Source organism: Scyliorhinus canicula, chromosome 15 (genome assembly GCF_902713615.1).
Source record: "Scyliorhinus canicula chromosome 15, sScyCan1.1, whole genome shotgun sequence".
Lineage (NCBI taxonomy): Eukaryota > Metazoa > Chordata > Chondrichthyes > Carcharhiniformes > Scyliorhinidae > Scyliorhinus > Scyliorhinus canicula.
Window position 1 is genome coordinate 145,097,590 of NC_052160.1, and position 25,193 is coordinate 145,122,782.

A 25,193-nucleotide genomic window follows, 5' to 3' on the forward strand; every position below is an offset into this window, starting at 1 on the left:
CATTTGTTAGGCACAATTAATGTTTAGCAACCGATGATCTATCATTCATGGCTTTAATGCTGGGTTTATTTTACATGACTGTACAAAGAACAGTACAACACAGAGACAGGCCCTTCAGCCCTTCAAGCCTGTGCCAACCATAGTACCTGCCTAAACTAAAACTGTATGCACTTGAGAGTCTACATCCTTCCATTCCCATTCTATTCATATATTCGTCCAGATGCCCCTTAAATGCTGCTATTGTAATTTGCCTCGCACATAAGTTCTAAACTTTTCCCTGCACAATTTGAACCTATGTCTCCTAGTACTTGACTCTCCTACACTAGGAAAGAGCATCTGACTATCCATTCTGTCCATGCCACTCATAATCTTGTAGACCTCAACCAGATCACACCTCAACCTCCTGAGAACAGACAAGAGTTTATCTAACCTCTTCTCATAGCTAATGCCCTTCAGACCAGGCAACATCCTAGTAAATCACTTCTGTACCTTCTCAAGCATCCACATCCTTCTAGTAGTGTGGTGACCAGAATTATACACAATATTTCAAATGAGGCCTAACTAAGGTCCTGTACAGCTGCAACATGACTTGCCAATTTTTACGTTCAATGCCCTGACCGATGAAGGCCAGCATGCCGTATGCCTTCTTGACCACCTTATCCACAGGCGTTGCCACGTTCAGTGATCGGTGGACATGCACGCCCAGATTTCTCTGCCTGTCAGTACTGGCAAGAGTTCTACCATTTATTTGTAATTCCTACATACATTGGACCTTCCAAAGTGCATTACCTCACGCTTGTCCAGATTAAACTCAGGATTAAACTCCATCTGCCATTTCTCCGCCCAAGACTCCAACCAGTTTATATCCTGCTGTATCCTCTGACAATCCTCTTCACTATCTGTAACTCCACCAATTTTTGTGTCGTCTGCAAACTTACTAATCAGACCAGCTAGATTTTCTTCCAAATCATTTATATACACCACGAACAACAAAGGCCCCAAAACTGATCCCTGTGGAAGGCCGCTCATCATTGCCTTCCATTCCGAAAAGCACCCTTCTACTGCTACCCTCTGTCTTCTGTGCCCAAACCAGTTCTGTATCCAACTTGTTAGCTCTCCTCTGATCCCATGTGACTTCACCTTTTGTACCAGTCTATTCGGAGTCTGTACGTTCTCCCCGTGTCTGCGTGGGTTTCCTCCAGGTGCTCCAGTTTCCTCCCACAAGTCCCGAAAGACGTGCTGTTAGTTAATTTGGACATTCTTAATTCTCCCTCTGTGTACCCGAACAGGCGCCGGAATGTGGTGACAAGGGACTTTTCACAGTAACTTCATTACAGTTAATGTAAGCCAACTTGTGACAATAAAGATTATTATTATTGTGCTCCTCGAAAGATATTGCATACATGTCTGAAATCTTTTTCACCATGTTGATGTCCTACGTATGAACTATTGCAATAACACAGCTTCGCCAGAGGAGGGACTTAGCCAGAGTGGACTTAATGTGCTGCACAGTACCAGCAGAAATGCATTCCAAAAGCATGTGGTTTTACTTGGTTAAGCAGATCTAACAGTATATTTTCCAGTAATGTGTTTAATTGAAATGAAGCCGATCATTCGGTTAGATGACCCTCAAATGTTAACTAAATCAAAGCTGTCCTTCAGAAAAATAATAGTAGCATAAATGTAGCAATTTAAAAATGTTTGTTTTATTTGTTCTTGGGGTGGGGGCATCATCGGCTGGGCCAGCCTTTTTGTCCATCCCTAACTGCCCTGGAACTGAGTGGCTTGCTTGGCCATTTCAGATTAACGTTTAGAGTCAAACACATTGCTGTGTGGGTCTGGACTCACATGTAGGATGGCAGATTTCCTTCCCTGAAGGACATTAGAGAATCAGATGGGCGTTTACAACAATTGACAATGGTTTCTTTGTCTTTATTAGACTTTTTAATTCTAGATTTTTTTATTGAATTCAAATTTCACCATCTGCAGTGGTGGGATTTGAACCCGGGACCCCAGAGCATTACCCTGAGCCTCTGGATTACTAATCCGGGGACAATACCCCAGGCCACTGCCTCCCCTGATTCTAGCGAGTTAAACAGCAAATGGCTTTGTAAGACTAAGGGCGGAATTCTCCGCTCCCCACGCGGCGTGGGAGAATCACAGGAGGGCCTCGTGACATTTTTTATGCCCCCCTGGCGCCCCCAGTAATTCTTCCCCCCCCCCCACCCCCCCCCCCCCCACCCGGCTCAGAAAAATCGCTGCTTCCCGTTTTTCACGACGAACGGCGATTCTCCGAGCCCGATGGGCCGAGCGGCCGGCCCTTCACGCCTGTTTCACCACGGCAGCAACCACACCTGGTCACTGCATTCATGAAACGGGCGCCTGATGCCCGTTTGGGGCATCTAGAGGCCCGATTGGCACGGGAGCACCACAACTGTGCTCGGGAGGGGACAGGCCCACGATCGGTGCCCACCGATCATCGGGCCAGCGTCCAAAACAGACGCACTCTTTCCCCTCCGCCGCCCGGCAAGATCAAGCCGCACGTCTTGCCGGGCGGCTGAGGAGAAAGGCGGCCACCGAGCATGCGCAGTTCGCGCCGTCTGCGCGATGAAGTCATCCGCGCATGCACGGGTTGGAACCGGCAACCCGCGCATGAGCGGATGACCTCACAAATGCGCCGTTTTGCATGTCATTTCCGGCGCGACGAGGTCGCGAAAGACGGAGGCCCGCTCCTAGCCCCCCGGGTGGGGGTGAATTAGGTGCGGGGAGTGGGCCCCGAGGCCGTCGTTAACCTCGGCCGATTTCACGACGGCCATCCCGATTTTTATCGGGAGCGGAGAATACCGCCCTAAATATTTGCGCTCGAGCTTCATTTCAAGTCTGTTGTGTTCCTGGTTGTACTTTTCCAGTCCGGCAACTGATGTAATGATTTGTAAATTTTAAAACATTAAGCTGAACGAAGTGAGTTTTGTACAATAGGAATACAAATTACAGGAACAGTTAACTGGGGCTCACTGACTGACTTGTGCTAAAATTAGATCTGTTCTTTTTCATTTTTAGATAATTTATGCAGCTTCCTATTTTTCCTTTCTCTTTACTCCCCATCCACACTTTTTTAAGGTAGCTATAAATCTGTTGCCCTCCCAATGAAAAGGCAACAGAGATTAATTACTCCTCAAATTGTCTGTCTGTTGTAAATTGTTCTATAAAATGCAGCTGAACGAGAATTTCAACAAACTGCAGAACAGGAAGTGGGCAAAAACCTTTATCCGGAGGCAACCCAATCTTATTTGTGCCTTGTTTTGCTCGTGAATGAAAATAATCTTGATAAATGAGAAACATTTTAAGTATTAAACTAGACATTTAAACTCTGGGCTATCTCTGTAAAAGTGGAATAATTCGTGTGAATATACAGGGTGGAATTCTCCCATTCTGCCCACAGTGGGTTTGATGGTGGGTAGGAGCGAAAAGTCTGAAACCCCCTGACGTAAAGTCACGTTGCAATTCTCCCATTGCAGCTGGTCTTCCCAATGCTTGTTGGTGTGAATAACATTTTGCATGTATTTGCATTTTCTGAATGCTCATTAAACCAGCTGCCTGCCAGCACCCTGTCAAGCCTTCCAATCTTCAGTCACGCCAGCGTGAAATCAAATCCATCGAAAACCCAATCAATGAGGGTGGCGTGCACAACGTGGTTCTCGGTTCGCAAGAGACTTCGAGGTCAGTGCAGCAAGCTTTCTGCCATAGTGCTGCAGTGCTCCTGATGTACTGTTTACCACTCTGCCAGGGCAGACTGGTTCCTGCCCTTCATCTTCATGCGCAGCACTGTGTCTGCTGGATTCATGGACCCTCCTGTGCCACTTGAGTCGGAGCAGTACTGCGCCTGGGGTTGCAGAGGACAGGAGTCCCTTTCCCCCTGGCGCCACACATCCGGGTCTGCCTGGACAGCATTGTGCTGTGGGAATCATACACTAAGCTATTGCACTAAGATCCAAAGTTCGACCAGAATAGTGTGAGGTGAAGACTCTAGATGCGGTGTGTAGAGGTCCAAGTGGGGCCTGGTTTCAGAGGGATTGCGGTTGAATTAAGGAACAGACTTCTTGAGGTGCCTTTTTCCTCTTGGTTGCTGATATCCTGCACAGTCTGGTGAAGACAAATGGGTTGGAGAGAGTGATGGGCAGGTATTTAAATATTGTGTAGGACCTTTTGAACCTGCCAGCTGAAGAAGCCGGGCAAAAGAAGCAGTTGCCAGGTGACTCTGAGGGGAACGTGTAAGTGCAGAATTTGGCATGCTGGAAAGAGTAATGCAATTGCAAAAGTAAAAAAAAAATGCAAATCCACTTCCTCTCCCAAGTTAGTCTTTTTGAGACTTCATAAGGAAAATAACTGTAGTTTTTGGCAGATTCCTCCTTGTCTTTTTTTTACACCATTGTCCGTCATAATGTAAAGTCCATGGAATGGTTGTTTCCCAATTTACTTCGCGTTTTTATTATTTTGAAACTTTGGGCACGATCCAACAGCCATGATCACCACCACAGATTCTCCTCCATCACAACCCCCAGCTCTTCCTCGCGCTTTGCCTTTAACCCCCGCCCGCCCCAGGACACCCTGTTCTCTTCCAAAATCCTACCGTAAATCGTCGAGACGATCCCCCCTTCCAATCCCCCCACTGACATCACCGCCTCCAGCAGCGAGGAAGCAGGTGCGATCGGGAAGGTCGGAAAGACCTTCCTTGCAAAGTCTCGTGCCTGCACATACCTGAAACTTTCATCTCACGCCAGCCCAAACCTCTCGCCCAACTCCTCCAACCTCGCAAATCACCCTCCCAGGATCAGATCCTTAATTTCCTTAATCCCCCTCTCTTCCCATCCCCGAAATCTCTCATTCCCCCGAGCCCCCGGCCTAAATTGCTGTCTAAACCAGTGTTCTTCAAACTTTTTTTCCGGGGACCCATTTTTACCAACCGGCCAACCTTCGGGACCCAACCCGGCCGACCTTCGCCCCCCACACCGGCTGACCTGCACGACCCACCATTTTCTCTTACCTTGTTTGCTGCTGACAAAAATGGCGGAAATGGTTTTGTGTTCCTTTGGCCCTCGTACACGCTCCTCGAATGGAACCTGTTGGATGAAGCTGAAGCCTTCCAGTGTCGGAAAGTATGGAGTCTCCATCTGTCCAAAGTTCTGCTTTTTTTTTTCTTGTAAAATGTTATCAAATAAAACCATCCGCGGGTCACGCCCCCAAGTTTGACAATGCCTGGTCTAAACTGTCTCCAAATCCTTAACGTGGCCGAATACTCTTCCTCCTCCTCCTCCTCCCCCCCCCTCCCCCCCCCCCCCCCCCCCCCCCCCCCCCCCGCCCCGCCCCGCTGCTGCCTGCACCTTTTCTGCATTTGTTGGCCAATAATATTACTACAAATCTGGGAGGCATTCCCCACCCCCCTGCAGTATCACCCTCTTAATCCTGGCCACCTTCCTCGCCCAAACAAACAACTTGTCTACACTCCTGAAAAATGCCTTGGGCAAAAAGACAGCAGACATTGAAACATAAACATGAATTGCAGCAAAACATTCAGCTTAACCGCCTGCACCCATCCTGCCAACGACAGAGAGAGATTGGTCCACCTCAGCAAATCAGCCTTCACCCTCCCCACCAAACTAGCGAAGTTAAACTTCCGAAGCCCTGGCCACTTGCACTCCTGAATACCTAAAATGAGACTCCGCCATTGTGGAATAGCAGGCCCCCCACTCCCTGAGGAGAGACCACCAAATACTCACTTTTCCCAAGTTCAGTTTGTACCCTGAATACGTCCCAAATCTGTGCAGCCTGCAAGGACACACTGTCTTCACATTCGGGTATGTTTTCTCCCCATAGACTGTACTTTTTGTGATGGCGAGTAGCAATGAGTTTAAATATTACTGATCAGGACACATATTAGGTTACAGTGTTGCACATGGGGCTTGAAATACATGTTGAGTCCTTCATTTATATGTATTTTTTTTTAAATTTAGATTACCCAATTATTTTTTCTATTAAGGGGCAATTTAGCGTGGCTAATCCACCTACTCTGCATATTTTTGGGTTGTGGGGGCGAAACCCACGCAGACACGGGGAGAATATGCAAACTCCACACGGACAGTGACCCAGAGCCGGGATCGAACCTGGGACCTCAGCACCGTGAGGCGGTTGTGCTAACCACTAGGCCACCGTGCTGCCCTCATTTATATGTATTAAGGACAGGATTTACAATTGTCTGTGGGGGTGAGTTTGGGCGTAGCTGTGCTCTGAAAATAGCGCAGTCGGGTGGCATGTCACCTTGATGTGCTGACGTTTTTAAAGGGAGGTGTTGGGAGAGGGGAGCTGGAGCCCTTGCATATCCAATTAGCTTGTTTCAGAGATTGTTAACATTGGAGGGAAATAATCAAACTTCAATTAAAAGTTTAATTAGTGACCATATTACTCAATTGCTGGCATTTTGTGTGAATGGGACAGGTCCCCGTCATGTAGGAAGGTTGATGGTAGATCAAAATATCTTCCCAGTGGGTTCATTATAGCTACGTTTGGACCATGTTGGGGCAGCCATGGCTACCACAGTGGCTCTGCTATTGCTGAGCTTCCATTGGACCATGCTGGGGCAAGCTGCTGCTGAAGGGTTCACCTTTTATTTGCTGCGGCTGCTTGCCTGTTCCTGGCACTTATTAGTCCTACCTACTCTTTGAGGATGTCGCAACATGATGCGCCCTCTTCGTCCTCCTGCAACCTCAACAGCAACCACCTCTATTGTTACAAAGCTACCAGCCCCCTGTGGACCGGCAGCTCTGAAGGGCATTGATGCCCTTAATTGGCCTGTGGTCCCAGTAGCGACCTCTTAGTTGGTGGCTGCCACTGAAACCCCACCCCAATCAGGTCCCACTGTCTGCCTGCATGGCACTTGGATTTGTAATCCTTTGGCTCTTCAAAACTTGTTTCTATTTTTTTTACTGCACGTTTTAATAATATAATTTCATTGACTCTGGTCTCAAAACAAAGGAAAATCCAGAACAGGAAGCTCTTCACCCGATCTGTTTTTTTTTTAAAAGATTTTTTTATTTACTCTCAAAATGTGGACCTCCACTGGCAAGGCCAGCATTTATTGCTGAGAGGTGAGCTGCCCTCTTGAACCACTGCAGTTTGCATGGGTATTTCCATGTTTGGGACTTTTTACCCAGAAACACTGAAGGAACAGAGATATATTTCCAAGTTAGGATGGTGTATGATCCAAAGGTGAACTTAGTGCTGGTGTTCCCAAGCACCTGCTGCTCTCGTTCTTGGTGAGACAGGGTATAAATCTGAGAGGTGAGTAAGCTGAATTCAGCCAGGACAGCAGTGATTTGGTCTGAATATCCCTATTTATTTTGGACAGGAATTATATTTAGCTGTGATGTATCCAGTAACTTGCTTTCCACGTTTCTTATCTCAACAAATTATTACTTATCAGCATCAATTAATAGCCCTTCACGTTTTGAAATCCTGCAAGACTTTTGTTACAATCCCAGTTGGTGCTGTAAGTGAACGGGAAGATCCCAGAATAGAAGCCCCGATCAAAATACTAACTTCTATTTTTTTTAAATAAAATGTGGAGGGACAGAGTTACATGACCGCTAATTAGTTTGAACAACAAGGAAGAAAACATTTACTCAACGTGAAAAATTGGATTATGATACAATATGCCTTTTACCACCCCTCCCCATTTTAAGAAGCACACACAGGTTTTAGCATTAACATGGATTACAAAGTACATCTTCAGCTATAATGCTTTCATTAACACAAAGTCCCTACTAAGCACACAAGGTGACTGCGCAAATACATTTTCCACTCTGAACCCAACTTAGTGTCTCTCGATTTCTTCTCCGAATCCCCACCAGATAATCATCACATAAGAGTTTCCAAACTCCACTCCCAAGAACACGCTTTAACATCTTGTCTCATAATTAGGCTTTGCTTGGTTGTTCCAAAATCCAGACCAGGTTTTCCAAATGACAGTTTCAAACAAAGCTTTCACTCTACTTTTAACGGTGAATTTAGTCCAGGATTTTACACCAATCCCTCTCAGATTTCTTGCGCCTTAACTGCTTTTACACAAACTCTGACATCCCGCTTTCCATAGCAATTTCAACCCAGGTTCCACATTAACATGGATTACAAAGTACATCTTTGCTAAAATGGGCTCATTAACGCAAAAGTCCCTTTTAAGCACAACAAATACTGTGGCAAGATACACTCCTCCCTGAACCCACCTGAATGTCTGTGGATTTCTCCTCAAAGTCTCCTCCCACCCTCCCTGCCAGATGATTCTTGCACTGTGAGGCACCTTGTCACACTGAACTCCGGTTTCCGCACAAATAATTTCAAATTCGACTTTGAAAAGTCACAATTTCAAATCATCTTTTGAATTATGTTTTCTTCTGCTGTTTCTATCAGGGTTTCACTTTCACGTTTTACACCTCTCCCTTCACGTTTCCTTTAACTCCGGCGTCGAGCCACCAATTTCAACAATGATTTCAAATAATGCCTCCCAAGTTGAAACTGAATAATTTCTCACAAATCTTAGCACTACTGCAGATATCTTTCAGGCCTCTCAGAATCATAGAATCACCACAGTGCAGAAAGAGGCCAGCATCAAGTCTACGCTGGCCGTCTGAAAGACCATGATCGAATGTCTTTTCAACTTGTTTGACTTTACTGAACAGTAATCAGTTCTGATTCCTAGTGTCCTCATCTGTTAACTACAAGCATCTTGCAAACTTCTCTTAATTTTCCTAATTTTCCTAACTAGCTGGACTTTAGGTTTCTGGAATATGTTTTATAAACCGTTATTCCAAAGTCTGGCTTTTCTTCTAACAAGGCTGAGAGAAGTTCCCTTTTTAGCCTCCTAAAACCAACAGCTTCTACAAAGTTGTAAGAGCTGCCTTCTTTATCACTACCTATCTCCAACTGCTCTCAAAGTAGCTAAACTAAAATTTAAAAGCTTCTCTACCTTACAAGGCCGCAGTTGCTAAACAACCACTGCTGATTTATTTACTCTTCACTCCGTAGCCCTTTCTTTTTTTTTTAAATAATTTTTATTGAAAAATTTTGAATTTATACAACATCAAACCATACTAAAATACCAACAATAACAATAATGACAGCAATCATGAACCTTCGCCCCTCAATGAACAACTCAACGTATTAACAACAACTTAAATTAACACAATGTTAAGTTACATAACCGTAGCGGGAACAAAAAAATAGAAACCATAATAAGGATTGCCCCCCCCCCCCCCCCCCCAATCCCATATCTTTGAGCCAGGAAGTCCAGAAAAGGCTGCCACCGTTTATAGAACCCTTGTACTGATCCTCTCAGGGCAAATTTGACCCTTTCCAATTTTATAAATCCCGCCATGTCACTGATCCAAGTCTCCACACTTGGGGGCCTCGCATCCTTCCACTGCAGCAAGATCCTCCGCCGGGCTACTAGGGACGCAAAGGCCAGGACACCGGCCTCCTGCACTCCCGGCTCCACCGCAACTCCGAAAATTGCGAGTCCCCACCCTGGTTTGACCCTGGATCCAACCACCCTCTACACCGTCCCCGCCACCCCCTTCCAGAATTCTTCCAGTGCTGGGCATGCCCAGAACATATGGGCATGATTCGCTGGACTCCCCGAACATCTGGTGCACCTGCCCTCACCCCCAAAGAACCTACTCATCCTAGTCCCGGACATGTGGGCCCGGTGCAGCACCTTAAATTGGATGAGACTAAGCCTCGCACATGAAGAGGAAGAGTTGACTCTCTCCAAGGCATCCGCCCAAGTCCAGTCCTCTATCTGCTCCCCAAGTTCCCCCTCCCATTTAGCCTTCAGCTCCTCCACTGACGACTCCTCCACCTCCTGCATTACCTTATAGATGTCAGACACCTTCCCCTCTCCGACCCACACCCCCGAAAGCACTCTGTCCATCGTCCCCCGCGAGGGCAGCAAAGGGAATCCCTCTACCTGTCACCTAGTAAACGCCTTTACCTGCAAGTATCTGAACATGCTCCCTTGGTGGAGCCCAAATTTATCTTCCAGTTCCCCCAGGCCCGCAAACCTCCCACCAATAAACAGGTCCCTCAATTTACTGATGCCCACCCTTTGCCACCCCCTAAATCCCCCATCCTTGTTCCCCGGGATGAATCGATGATTGCCACTCAATGGAGCCTCCATCGAGCCCCCTGTTTCCCCCCTATGCCGTCTCCACTGTCTCCAGATTCTTAGGGTCGCCGCCACCACCGGGCTCGTGGTATACCTCTTAGGGGAGAGCGACAACGGCGCCGTTACCATGGCACCCAGGCTCATACCTCTACATGACGCCATCTCCATTCTTTTCCACGCCGCCCCTCCCCCCTCCATCACCCATTTACGCACCATTGACACATTGGCCGCCCAATAGTACCCCAAAAGGTTGGGCAGTGCCAGCCCGCCTTTATCCCTCCCTCGCTCCAGGAAAACTCTCTTCACTCTCGGAGTCCCATGTGCCACACAAAGCTCAAGATACTGCTAGTCACTCTCCTAAAGAAAGCCCTGGGGATGAAGATGGGCAGGCACTGAAAGAGGAACAAGAACCTCGGAAGCACCATCATTTTCGTAGCCCTTTCTAAGCACAATAGAATCCCAGTTCGAATTGAAAGCAACCCCACATATACAAACATCTTTGTCCAACATGAATCTAACTATAGGTTTTAAACTTCGAGGCACAGAAACATTAAATTAAACCCACTTAAAACTGTACCTTATTTCTAATGTTTACAAATACAAATATATTTCCATTAAAACTACCTTTCTTTTCCTAATACACTTCTGAATGCACTTTCTCATTTCCACCACACTTCCCCTTTTCTCTTTACTTTGTTTTCTGTACCTGATTTAACATTGAATCAAGTATTCCAACTGATACTTCCCGGTTTAGACTCATTAAACAGTTTTTCAATCTGGTTAAGAAGATAAACACAGTTACTTGGCTTGTTCACACAGCTCCCAGATCCCCTGTAGAGGGCACCACATCATTTTGGCTCTATAATTACAAAACGTTCCAGTGCAAAATAACCCACTAAGTTTACGGGAAGCTTGAGTTTAATGATTGGCTCGTGATGTTTGTTTGCTAGTCACTGAAAACAAAATTAAGCCTATTGTATTACTTACTCATCCGCCAAATGGGGCAGCATGGTGGCGCAGTGGTTAGCATTGCTGCCTCATGACTAATTCCGGTTGCGTCTACGCCTAGGTAGGTCGCACGGTCGGCAGCTCCTGCCGATAACGGACTTTTGGGCCCTTTTACGGAGCTCCAGTGGCACTTGGACGACGATTCCTGATGTGGGAAAGAAACAGTGAGGGTCCCCAAGCTCTGTATAGAGTGGACCAGGAGAAAAAAGCGGCTTTGGAGAAGAAAGGAGAACGGGCGCGAAGAAACAAGATGGCGGCCGGCGAGGATCAGGCAGCGTGGGCCCAGTGGTCACGGGAGCAGCAGGAGTTTCTCAGAAGCCGCTTCGGCGAGTTAAAGGCAGAGATGTTGGCCCCATGAAGGCTTCTATTGAAAGGTTGGTGGAGACCCAGAAGATGCAAGGGACGGCGACCAAGGAGGTGCAGCAGAAGGCCTCTGATAACGAGGATGAGATTTTGGGCCTGGCGATTAGAGTGGAGGCGCACGAGGCTCTGCACAAAAGAACATAAGAACTAGGAGCAGGAGTAGGCCATCTGGCCCCTCGAGCCTGCTCCGCCATTCAATGAGATCATGGCTGATCTTTTGGGGACTCAGCTCCACTTTCCGGCCCGAACACCATAACCCTTGATCCCTTTATTCTTCAAAAAACTATCTATCTTTACCTTAAAAACATTTAATGTAGGAGCCTCAACTGCTTCACTGGGCAAGGAATTCCATAGATTCACAACCCTTTGGGTGAAGAAGTTCCTCCTAAACTCAGTCCTAAATCTACTTCCCCTTATTTTGAGGCTGTGCCCCCTAGTTCTGCTTTCACCCGCCAGTGGAAACAACCTGCCCGCATCTATCCTATCTATTCCCTTCATAATTTTAAATGTTTCTATAAGATCCCCCCCCCTCATCCTTCTAAATTCCAACGAGTACAGTCCCAGTCTACTCAACCTCTCCTCATAATCCAACACCTTCAGCTCTGGGATTAACCTAGTGAATCTCCTCTGCACACCCTCCAGTGCCAGTACGTCCTTTCTTAAGTAAGGAGACCAAAACTGAACACACTACTCCAGGTGTTGCCTCACTAACACCGTATACAATTGCAACATAACCTCCCTAGTCTTAAACTCCATCCCTCTAGCAATGAAGGACAAAATTCCATTTGCCGCCTTAATCACCTGTTGCACCTGTAAACCAGCTTTCTGTGACTCATGCACTAGCACACCCAGGTCTCTCTGCACAGCGGCATGCTTTAATATTTTATCGTTTAAATAATAATCCCGTTTGCTGTTATTCCTACCAAGATGGATAACCTCACATTTGTCAACATTGTATTCCATCTGCCAGACCCTAGCCCATTCACTTAACCTATCCAAATCCCTCTGCAGACTTCGAGTATCCTCTGCACTTTTCGCTTTACCACTCATCTTAGTGTCATCTGCAAACTTGGACACATTGCCCTTGGTCCCCAACTCCAAATCATCTATGTAAATTGTGAACAATTGTGGCCCCAACACGGATCCCTGAGGGACACCACTAGCTACTGATTGCCAACCAGAGAAACACCCATTAATCCCCACTCTTTGCTTTCTATTAATTAACCAATCCTCTATCCATGCTACTACTTTACCCTTAATGCCATGCATCTTTATCTTATGCAGCAACCTTTTGTTTGGCACCTTGTCAAAGACTTTCTGGTAATCCAGATATACTACATCCATTGGCTCCCCGTTATCTACTGCACTGGTAATGTCCTCAAAAAATTCCACTAAATTAGTTAGGCACGACCTGCCCTTTATGAACCCATGCTGTGTCTGCCCAATGGGACAATTTCTATCCAGATGCCTCGCTATTTCTTCCTTGATGATAGATTCCAGCATCTTCCCTACTACCGAAGTTAAGCTCACTGACCTATAATTTCCTGCTCTCTGCCTACCTCCTTTTTTAAACAGTGGTGTCACGTTTGCTCATTTCCAATCCACCAGGACCACCCCAGAGCCTACTGAATTTTGGTAAATCATCATTAGTGCATCTGCAATTTCCCTAGCCATCTCTTTTAGCCCTCTGTGATGCATTCCATCAGGGCCAGAAGTCTTGTCCACCTTTAGCCCCATTAGCTTGCCCATCACTACCTCCTTAGTGATAACAATCCTCTCAAGGTCCTCACCTGCCATAGCCTCATTTCTATCAGTCGCTGGCATGTTATTTGTGTCTTCCACTGTGAAGACCGACCCAAAAAACCTGTTCAGTTCCTCAGCCATTTCCTCATCTTCCATTATTAAAACTCCCTTCTCATCCTCTAAAGGACCAATATTTACCTTAGCCACTCTTTTTTGTTTGATATATTTGTAAAAACTTTTACTGTCTTTTTCTATTCTGAGTAAGTTTACTCTCATACTCTATCTTACTATTCTTTATAGCTATTTTAGTAGCTATTACTGGGCAGCGAATATATCCATGAATCGAAAATGGGTTTGGGGGGCGGAATGGGTGGTAGATAGATTTTACTTGTAAAGGGCAGATACCCCACCTTGCTTTGTTAAGTTGTTAATTCGCTTTTCTTTATTATTATTATTATTATTATTATTATTATTATTATGTTTTTTGTTTTCCTTTCTGTAGTGGTTTGTAAAATTTTGAATAAAAACAAATTTTTTTAAAAAAGCATTGCTGCCTCACGGCGCCGAGGTCCTAGGTTCGATCTCAGCCCTGGGTCACTGTCCGTGTGGAGTTTGCACAATCTCCCCGTGTCTGCGTGGGTTTCACCCCCACAACCCAGAGATGTGCAGGGTAGGTGGATTGGACACGCTAAATTGTCCCTTAATTGGAAAAAATGAATTGGGCACTCTAAATTAATTTTTTTTAAATGCACGCGCCGAATATATTCAACACATTGCCATAAGTGAGGGCTCATAATGTCACCATAAATGATGCTTTTATTCCCACTCACAATGACTGTTTGACAGCACCTTCCAAAACCAAGACTGCTATCACCATAAGGACCCAAATGCAGATGCATGGGAACACCACCACCTGCAAGTTCCCTCCATGGCACACACCGTCCTGACTTGAAACTACATCATCGTTCCTTGACTTGCTGGATCAAAATCCTGGAACTCGCACTCTACACAACATGGACTGCAGGGGATCAAGAATGTAGCTCACCACCACTCGAGGGTAATTCAGGGTGGGCAATAAATGCTAGTCTAACCAATGACGTCCACATCCAGTGAAAAAAAAAATAAAAGCTTTTTAGCAATTTTTTCCTCCTTTACTGAGACTGTTGACCCCATACAGGGATACAGTTCAATATTCACCAGATGTCTTTGGAACTTTACCCAAGTAGCAATTAAATCATGTTTGTGTCGACAGTGTGGGACATCAGACTGAATGATGTCACAAATGCACTTGATCCTATCCTTCCCCATTTTCCAGCTGGGAAATATGGAAGTGGAAAGTGGAATAACACTGGTGAATTCTTGCTTTCTCATTAACCCAAGGCTGTGACTTGAAAATGAAGCGTTAATACTAATGACAACTGAATTCTGATAATTTAACACAGGATGAAGATTGCACCCATGATAATTTTTAAAAAAAACAAATGTGCAGCCAATTCCTCAATAGCGATACAGTATTATCAAGGAATTAGAGAAAATTCTTGAAATATTCATCAGGTCAGGCAGCACCTGTGGAGAAAAAAGACTTTTTGCTTCAAGTTGAAAAACTTTTCTCAGAAGTTTTTGTTTTTGATGCAGTCTAATTAGTTCCATTAAAATGAATACCTAATTTGTGAATATTTCTGATCAAGTAATTGGAACGTTTAAAGCTAAATCATTTTAACCAAACCGATATAAGAATTTCTGAATCCTAGCCAGAATTCCAAGTCAATGCTACATTTCCCAACAATTGCTTTTGTTAAAATCTGTAATATTCACCAAAATAAATTGTTTCCAGATATAATTATATATATATATATATATATATGTTTGCCATTGAATTCACTATTACTTTATAGAGATTGAAACTATTTAAAATGGATTGTCTATAACAGGATTTGCCAACAAAAACATTTTCAGCAACCCCAGAAATAGCCCCTTTTTGAGGTTTTTTTTGTTTTCATATTTTTTTACTTTAACAGGAAAATGTCTTTGGTTCTGAAATGACTATTACATTATAGAGTTTTTGGAAAGAGAATTCCCTGGTATAATTTTATTATGTATCAAATGCTACTCTGCAGGCTATATTAACATAGTAACAGATACAATTTATATTTATACTTTTTTTTGTGTGCCAAGTATCTCAGTCAATGATGTAATATACATTATTGCATCATGTTTCAAAATTTTGCATTTCACCTTTCACCAGATGAGCCTGTCCATTAAAAGGTTTTGCAGTTATACAAACTTATTGCAATTATATGACAATCATTACATATCAATGTTGGATTATTAATGGGTTATAACTTGCGAATTATAAGTATATACTTGATTCATGAAATATTGCTGATAGTTTAATCTGGAATAGAATTGTAACAGAAAATGAGTATTTAAATACTGCCTGTATTCTTTAAAAATGTGATGGCTGCTTACAAATGCAATGTCATATGCATTCTGAGAATTTCAGGTCACTTAAGATGGCTGTAATAAATCAACATCTATGTGTAAACTTAGTATTTTAAATCTTGAGCAGGAAGTGGCTTTGCTTTGTTGAAATGCATAGAAGTAGAAGGCAGGAAGGAGCTGACCTCACTTTGCTCATGTATGCATGCAGATAGCTGATTAGCCACAGATGGTGTGCAGAACAGCAGTCAACAGCTCCACAGCTCGGCTGCCAACGACACAGTGTTAAACTGGTTGCCAGAAGTGACTTTCTATATGGCAGTGAAAGGTAGATACACAGCCCATGTGTAAATACAGTCGTTTGGTGACAGAAGTGAAGACGTAAAAGCATAGAGGATTAAGTTGTTAAATATTAACAACAACTGAAGTAAAAGCAAACAACTTCTGCTAATCCAGGACTAGTGAAGACTCTGCGTGTATGTGTTGTATGATGCCCTTTTCCTGCCTTATGCAAGGCAACTCCTGTCGGCATTGGGAAATCACAGTACAGTGGCCCTGTGTTCTAAACTTTCGGGTTTGTTAAATAGTGCACTAATTCCTCTCGGATATTCTAATGATTTTTGACCACCAAATTAAGTCCTTTGGTGACGTGGAATATCAGTATGAGCAGTGGATATTGCAGCCTAGATGAAGACTTAGAAGACTGTTTCTTTACTGCTAAGACTTCATTCTTCAGGAAACCTCAGAACAAGCTTTTAGAAAAGGTAAAGTTTTGATGATCAATAAAATTAAGTGCTGTATTAACTGAAGTCAGTGAGAAGTCCATTATTTGGTTGTTAGAACTGAAAAAATGTTATGAGGCAATTAAACTATTTGGTAAATTGCTAATATTGAAAGAAAGTTGAGTCAACTGCTTGGCAGTAACTGCTTACAGAAAGGACACCAAACATTGGGCTGCTTCACTAGTATGTCACAAAATTACACAGTGGAAATGCCACATTTTCAAATGGGTGCTGTCTTCATTTGTAGGACAAGTCAGCCTATCTATAATGTAAAACTCTACTCCATATAGCCTCTTGATCATTTATTGTATTTTAATAAAAAAGATTATAATTACATTTCTAATAGCAAGAATAGATAGTAATTAATTTAACATAGAATTGAATGTTATCTGAAGAAGTTTCGAAATAGTTTGCTTTTAGTTTGCTGTTATTTTTTTTAAAACTTGCATTTATTTTGTGGCTTTTAACTACTTGGGATGTCCCACATGCTTTTAAAGACAATGAAATACTTTTTGAAGTGTAGTGACTTGTAATTTGGGAAACGTGGCACCCAATTTGCACCAAGCAAACTCTCAAATAGCAGTGCGATAATGACTAATGTGATTAAAATATTGACCACAAAATCAGAGGATAAATCCTTTTGCATTATTTTGAAGAACAGAGGAGTTTTTCTGTCCACCTGAAAAAGCAGACCAAAGTCTTTTTCATGTCTTAACCGTATGTTGGCATCTGCAATATGGCCTCTACACTGCACTGGAGTGTCAGCCTAGACTTTTGTACCCCTGTCTCTCGAGCGGGACCTGAGCCTACAACCTTCTGACTGCTGCAAGAGTGCTACCATCTGAGCCATGGGTTGATTTTCTATTTTAAAAGATTGAGTTTCATTAATAATTAAAATTTACAGAAATTATTTGAAGGCGTAGCAATTTGATTAAGTACTGATTGCTTTGACTGCCTCCCACACTTGCACACCAAACATGTATTTTTTTTTCATATGAATTATTTGGCTTTTAGCAGGACACTTGCACATTTGGGAGTAAATGAGTTTCAATATTGGCTGTCATATCTAATTTTACCATTTTTTAAAGAAGCAATGCAAAATTTCAGGAAAATGTTACATGCAGTGTATTAGCTTTTTGAAAATGTTCATGTGGCCATTTTAAAGTTAGACTTTCTTCAAAACCCACAAGAAGGTGTTAAAACTCAAGGAAATTGCCTACGACTGAATGATACTACTTTAATTTTCCATAGTCCTTCCTTCAACAAAGTAAATTTATTATATACCTTTTACATAAAAGTAGCAAATGGGACCACCACTGGTTAATAAGAGATTACACAGTAATAATGTGAAGATTAGCAGCACATTATAGGTTGCAGCCCCCTGTGCCTAGTTTGATGTAAACTTTGATCTCGTACTGAAACAGGTTCTACTGTTAACATCGAGAAAAACACTTGCCTTTATGTGTAACATATAATTTTTCTGTCTGTTGAAAAGTCTGATTTTTGTTCTGCTTTGCTTTGTGATTTCCCCCCACCAATATCGCAGCAGCAGCTGATGCTTCCTACTGCACCTTAATGTATTTTAACAACATTTTTTTTGTGTCAAGAAACTGGCCATTGTGACTGGTCATTAATCCGCGTGAATATCCAGAGAGATACCAAAAAGTCGAGGCAAGAAAGGAATGTTTGAGACTTTCAAGTATAAGAGCTTTTTAAAAAAATAAACATGTAGCTTTGCAAAATAAATGATATTTCAACTCCAAGGACACACATAGCTCATAATTTCAACTGTTATTCATGTAAACAATCTCTGTAAAATATGATTCAAAAATTGCTACATATTTGGAAAGTTCATTATTCTCATCTTTAGTGGATATGTTTTCACGTTATTTTTTATTGCTGCTCCTTAAAGTCGCCCTCATTGTAGTCTGTGAACCAATGTGCTCTCTCAGTAGCAGATTACATTTATTGAGTCCCAAGGTGGATGTACATTATCTGCCCAAAGAATGGGAACTGAGGATTGGGATGAGCATTTGGATTGTTTTCGGATTTAGATTTTGACTGTTCTTCCTACTTTGAAATTCAGCTGGTTCTGATGCTTTGTTTGGAAAATGGACATAGAAGTGGCTTTTAGATTTGTGATATTGATTTTTATGATATTGACGTTATAATTGGGGTTCAGGCAATGCTTGTCACAACATCCTGTTATACCTCATGCCTAAAAGAGGCCATCAAAATGATCAGTTACACGTGCAATTCAGATTCAGAAATTATTTTAAAATTCATCCCTGAAAGTCAGACCAAAAAGTTATTCTATCATTACTGGATCAAAAATTTGTTCATCAAGTTAAATAGTACAAGTTATGTCATGTCAATAGGCTTGCTGTATTGAGGTATATTGGCCGACACTTTCCCAGGTTTATTCATAAGAGGTGACTGAAGTGAGTCACCTAAGCAAAAGGTTTCACAATAAGAAAATTGCTTTTTTTTTAATGTTTAAGCAGGTATGGTTCAAACAGTAAATGCACCATGCTAAATTTGAGGTATTTTGACTGTTCTTTGCAGGAACTGAGCTTGCCTGAAAACTCTGACCACACTCTTCTTTATAGTGTGCAGCATGTTTGTGAAAATAGACATTTTGTTTTTGTTTGAAGATTTCCTTCTTGAATAGAAGCTTTAAGAATGGAGCTGGCCTTACGCAAATGACCATGTCTCTTCAATATACAATAGCCATGGACCAATAATAAAATACAAGATCTTGGGCAGGATTCTCTTTTTCAGAGACTAAGTGCCCCTGCCACAGGAAAATAGAAATATTGTCGCGCAGCCACTAGGAGCACCAGGGAGGCACAATTCCATCCATAGAAATGGACCAGCACACTGCCCACAGGCATCCTGCTGGAGTCCTCTTTCCCAAGGCATGTGATACCCTGGGGTTGTGAATCCCTGAAGAGCTGGAGCAGCTTTTAAGTGAAGAAAATGGCTGCTGAAAGACCTGCAGCACACTTCCTTGGTGTGGGCAAGATGTTGGATGCTGTTCAGATGAGGCGGGACACCCTGTTCCCAGGGTGGGGCTGAGACACCAGCCAGCTGTGATGAATCAAGCCTGGGATGAGGTGGTAGATGCAGTGAGCGCTGGAAGCCTTACCAAGAGAGCCAGCATGCAATGCAGGAAGAAGATGAACGGCTTCCTTTGAGCAGTTCGGATGTGACTACCTGTGACCTTGGCATCGCTCGCGTCCTTAACCTCTGATATTTGCCCCCAAACCCTTTTGCCAGTAACATTCCAGCTACCAGCATGTCCCTCAGAACCCACCCTCCAGGAACCCCTGACACATGTCCTGGCCCTCCTTGGCCAGGAGCCTTGCCCACATATGCCATCATCTAGAAACCTGTCAAAGAAGTGAAGACCAATGCAACTTCATCCAGATGCCCTATCTCAAGTGAGTCTTTCATCTCCCACAGCCCTGTCCCTCCCAAAATCTGACCCCCATGTCCTTCGTCTTTCAGGAACTCCATCAGATGAGGCCAGGCCGCCTGGGGTTACAGTCCCTCCCCCCTCATAGCAGGGACCTTTGAGGGAGCAACCGGTTGGAGGGCCACACGATCCCTGGGACAGCTGCGCCAAGACAGATGTCATACCTCTGGAATAGATTACCCCATCATTGGTGGCCATTCAGGTTCAGAGCCAGAATTTACAGGAGGGGTGTCAGCAAAGTTCCAGTGTCTGCAAGTACAGCGGGAAGAGTCTATGCGCGGGCGTTGGTGCCGACAATGCATGGCACCCAGGCCAAACTAAAAGGGTGGCATCTATGGTGGAGGGTCTGGGGCAGGAAGTCAGAGTCATGTGTCAGGATGACCAAGATTTTGGTCACACTGTGTTGTCTGTGGTGCAGGACTGGAGGGGCCAGCCACAGGCGGACATGTGCCAGATGTAGATGGACATTTACTGCGGCACTCCAGAGCCAGCATTGGTCGGGTGCTGAGTGACCTTAACCAGTCACCGAAGGATATGACTGAGGTAATGATGGACTCACTCGCTGAGGGACATGTCCCAGCCGCAGAGCACCTTGGTTGAGGGCCTCGACACAATGGTTCAACGAGGGTGGGTCTCCAGGATTGGCAGTGCCAGATGACGTTGAGGCCTATTGAGCTCACTCCAGCTGCCCCTCCGTCCCATGGAGTAGCCCAGGTGCCAGCGACACTCATAGGAAGGAGAAAGGAATGTGCACCATTCCGAGGCCTCCCGCAGGGAAGGCACTGTAACATTGGAGCCCTTTTGAATCTCTCCCCACCTGACACTGACGCATCTGATGGGCAGCACACAGAACAGGGTGGCATGTCACCATCTGTGACACCCACAAATTGGCTGGGCCCAACCAGACCCAAGCTGCCCAGAGGAAGGCCACCAATGGCATCACAGGGCAGAAGGCGAGCCATGCAGTAGACCGTCCTAATTTACTTCCAATCCTGGGCCGGGATTCTCCCCCACCCGGCGGGGCGGGGGGGGTCCCGGCGTACCGGAGTGGCGAGAACCACTCCGGCGTCGGGCCTCCCCAAAGGTGCGGAATTCTCCACACCTTTAGGGGCTAGGCCCGCGCCGGAGTGGTTGGCGCCCCGCCAACCGACGTGAACGGCCTTTGGCGCCCCACCGACTGGCGCCACAGCTGGCCGAAAGGCCTTCGCCTGTCGGCGTGAGTCCGTGCATGCGCCGGTGCGTCTGCGGCTGCTGACGTCACCCCGGCGCGTCAGCGGCTGCTGACGTCACCCCGGCGCGTCAGCGGCTGCTGACGTCACCCCGGCGCATGCGCGGTGGAGGGGGATCTCTTCCGCCTCCGCCATGGTGGAGGCCGCCGCGGCGGAAGAAAAAGAGTTCCCCCACGGCACAGGCCCGCCCGCTGATCGGTGGGCACCCGATCGCGGGCCAGGCACCCCTCGGGGTCAGATCGCCCTGCGCCCCCCCGGGGCCCGCTTTCTCCGCCTGCTCCTGCCGGCACCAGAGGTGGTTTAAACCACGTCGGCGAGAGAGGCCTGACAGCGGCGGGACTTCGGGCCATTCGTGGGAGAATCGCCGCGGGGGGCCAGCCGACTGGCGTGGCGCGATTCCCGCCCCCGCTGATTCCCGGGTGGCGGAGAATTCCGGCTATGGCGGGGGCGGGATTGACGCCGGCGCCGGGCGATTCTCCGATCCTGCAGGGGGTTGGAAAATTCCGCCCCTGATGTGTAATGTGACGGAACACCTAGGAGGACTGAGAGACCCACGGAAAATCAGAAAGTTAGACAACACTTAAACGCACCACTTAAATGCTTTCAATCAACAGTCCAATCTGTCACTCACTGCTGTTCCATGGATGGGGAGGTTGGGCTGGGTCTTGGCCTGTGATGGTGGGGGGTGGGGATGGGATTGGGGGTGGGGGAGGGGGGAAGAGTCACTTTGAGCCCAAAGCTATCTCGCCCCATCCCTCCCCAAAATAATGTAGCCCATGAGAAGGAGTTCCTAGCATACAACGAGGATCATCTGGGCAGACAGTGGTATTTTATCTGAAAGACAGAGTCTAACTTTGCCACACAATGGGGAGCAGCAGAGCTCATTTCACAGCGAGTTGTCATCATTGTCCATCTCGCAGACAAGACCTGCTGATACTGCCAACCCAGGCCCAACAACGTGCTGTGATGCTGACATGACCCTCCAAGGGGTAGTAGTGTTATGGGACTGGGTATGGGCAAGTTGGGGGGGGGGGGGGGGGCAATGGGATAGAACGGACTGAGGACAAACTGGGAGGAGGGCAATTGGGCTGCCAGTCTTTTGGCCTCCTAGTCGGGAAATTGGGAGCTGATCAAGTTCTCCCTGGTTCAGCAGCCCTGGAGGACTCGTTCCGCAGCCTGTCTAGCCAGCTCCGGTTCCTCACCTGGCTTATCCTGGACAATGTCCTCGTCTGATGAGGCCTGCCGATCTCCCGCCTCTTCCAGCATGCCACCCCGCTGCTGCGTGATGTATGCAGGGCGCTGCAGGCCACGACCCTCTGGGAGGTATATTTGAGAGCCCCACCAGAGTAGTCCAGGCAGCGCAAGTGCACCTTTAGGAGCCGGATGCACCGCTCGGTGACACTTCTGGTTGCTCTTGTTGTAACACCTCTTCGCCTCAGTCTGGGGCCTCCGCACAGCCATCATCAGCCATGACCTCCGTGGTTATGCCTTGTCAACCACTAGTGAAACCCGTCACCCAAGGGAGCGCCTCAAATATGCCGGGAACAGAGTGTGCCAGGATGTGTGTTGTGCATGTTGCCTAGGTATCGTACGTAGACAGGCCGCTGATGATCGCACATGAACTGCACGATCCTCCCGTGTCTGCGTGGATTTCCTCCAGGTGCTCCATTTTCCCCTCCGAGTCCAAGAAGAGTGCAGGTGAGTTGGATTGGCCATGCTAAGTTGCCTCTTAGGTTGGGGTTGCAAGAATAGGGTGGGGGTTTGGGCCTAGGTAGGGATGATTTTCGAAGAGTCGGTGCAGACTTGATGGGTCGAATGGTCTCCGTCTGCACTGTAGGTCTGATCCTGGTTAAAGTGGATGTTGATAGCTGTCTGGGTACACAGGGTATCCATGACATCATGATGCATCTGTAAACGAACATTTGCAAAATCTCGCATGTGACTTAGCGTGAGCCCTGGGACGAGCCAGAGGCTTAGAGGTTGAGGGCAGCTGTCAACTTGATGTCCTTCTCCAAGCCATTGTGGTGCCAGGTCCAATACTATCTGGCACAGGTGGCGCATGGTCTCCTTGGTGAGTCGACGACAGAACACTTGATCCGGCCAGACGCCACTCAAAGGATGCGTGCCGACGATATAAACATGGACTGATATGGCGCCGCCTTCATACCTCCTCCTCGGCCTGGTGTTCGAACAGCACTTGAGCCTCACCTGGCCCCTGCTGTTGTGGGGTAAGCTCCTGTCTTGCAGGCATTACGGCAGCAGCAGCCAGGTAGCTAGCCAACATGGTGGGCTGAATTCCAAATTCCATTTCTGGGAGGGTGGAGGGAGAAGAAACTGAGACTCTCAGCAAGGTAATGTTTCTCTTAACCATCCAAACCCCCCAAATGACATGGTCACCCTGCGTTTAACTGCTCACTAATCCCGCCCAGCCCCTTCCAGATCATGTACTTGACACTGCAGCCTCTATGTGGGAAGCCTCTATCCTCACCAGCTTTCCCTGCCAAATGGGGTATGCTGGCTGCCCCAACAGGTGTTAGCGATGGGCTCTGTGGCCGCTGTCCTGGTTCTGCCAGTGGGATCTACTGTGGATGTCCTCATTGTGTGAGCATTCTGCCCTCCCGCCACAACTGTGGTAGTTGCTTGTGTGGTGGAGACATTCATACTTTGCAGACACAAGCTCTGTGCTGAGAGATTGGTATCCGGGCACGTGCTATAGATGGGGGCCCTTGAGGGATGTACCTTTGCTGGGCGCTTGGCTGGACTGTGATGTGGCACCCGTGATTAACACAGAGGTTGTAACATGGAGCTGCTTGGGTTTCCTCGGTAGGTCCGGGATCCAATGGGGCGGGTTTGACCTGCAGGGCCTTGAGAAATCGCCTGATCCTTGGGAGTGGGTTGGCTGATAAGTAACAGCCCCATTTGTGAGACTGAGAGGGGTTGTGTGCCAGGGAGGGTTCCAGCAGCCACCGGTGCATGTGCCCTGTGTGTGGGGTTAGCTCTGTAATCCCCTGCAACCTATGTTGTGAAGCTGTACATCAAAGTACTGCCTAAAGCTGGTGGTCCGGCAATTGAGCATGGTCACACTCAACCCCCTGATTATACTGCTGATATATGAAGGTTTTCAGATTGGTGGGGTACATGGATCTCTACATGATCAGGAAACCTTTGAGTATTTCAAGGACACTGGCAGTAGTCAGGAGTCTGTAAGTAACACCTCATGGATGAGCTGCTCGCCTTTTACAGCAGCAATAGGACGTTCAGCCACTGCACCCCCATCCCAAGGGGGACACTCCGAGTCCACACCCTTGCCACCAACTCGGTCCCCACTAGTCCCAGAGCTCCAGGCATGCAGCCCACACCACCCCCCCAGTAAGCCCAATGTCAATGAAAAAGCAACCTACCTCCTTGATCACCCTCAAAGACCATGGCACCAGAACCCTGTTTGCAAATACTTGCACCAAATCACGCCAGCGTGACTCCCGGCTGGGAGGGCTGGTGCTTATCGGGCGGAGTGGCCACTCCAGCTTCCAGCCCATTAACCTTATTCAAATGAATGTAAATCAGCTGTTGCATGTTCCTGTTGGGATGGGAATCTCAGTCTGGCTGGCAGGGCGGGACCACAGACTGGGGACCAGTCTGCCGCCCAACGCTGATCCCTTTTTGGGCCGAAGCGGGATTCTCTGCCTGATCGGTATTCCCAATCTTGGCAGCGGAGAGTGGAAAATCCTGCTCCTTATCTTTGTACAGGTCTTGTTTGGTGATTGAGCCAAATGAAACACATTTTTCTTGCAAATAATGCTGAAGGTGAACATATTCGACTGTCAAAAACAGAATTAATTTAAGAGGGGTTGGTGTTTTGAGTTTTATAACTTAGATTATTTGGTGATGTGAGGCACACATTCAGCATTGCCACAGTATTCAGTTGTATCATCGCACTT

At 46.2% G+C, this 25,193-nt stretch overlaps 1 protein-coding gene across 1 annotated transcript in view; it reads left to right on the top strand.

Moving 5' to 3' along the window:
- The first annotated feature begins 15,938 nt into the window (after window positions 1-15,938).
- rassf5 (Ras association domain family member 5) overlaps window positions 15,939-25,193 on the top strand; it is a 73,709-nt gene continuing 64,454 nt past the window's right edge. The window contains exon 1 of the mRNA XM_038819490.1: window positions 15,939-16,530. Coding sequence (XP_038675418.1) covers window positions 16,429-16,530 — 102 coding nt within the window. The 5' untranslated portion in view covers window positions 15,939-16,428. The remainder of the gene's footprint in view (window positions 16,531-25,193) is intronic.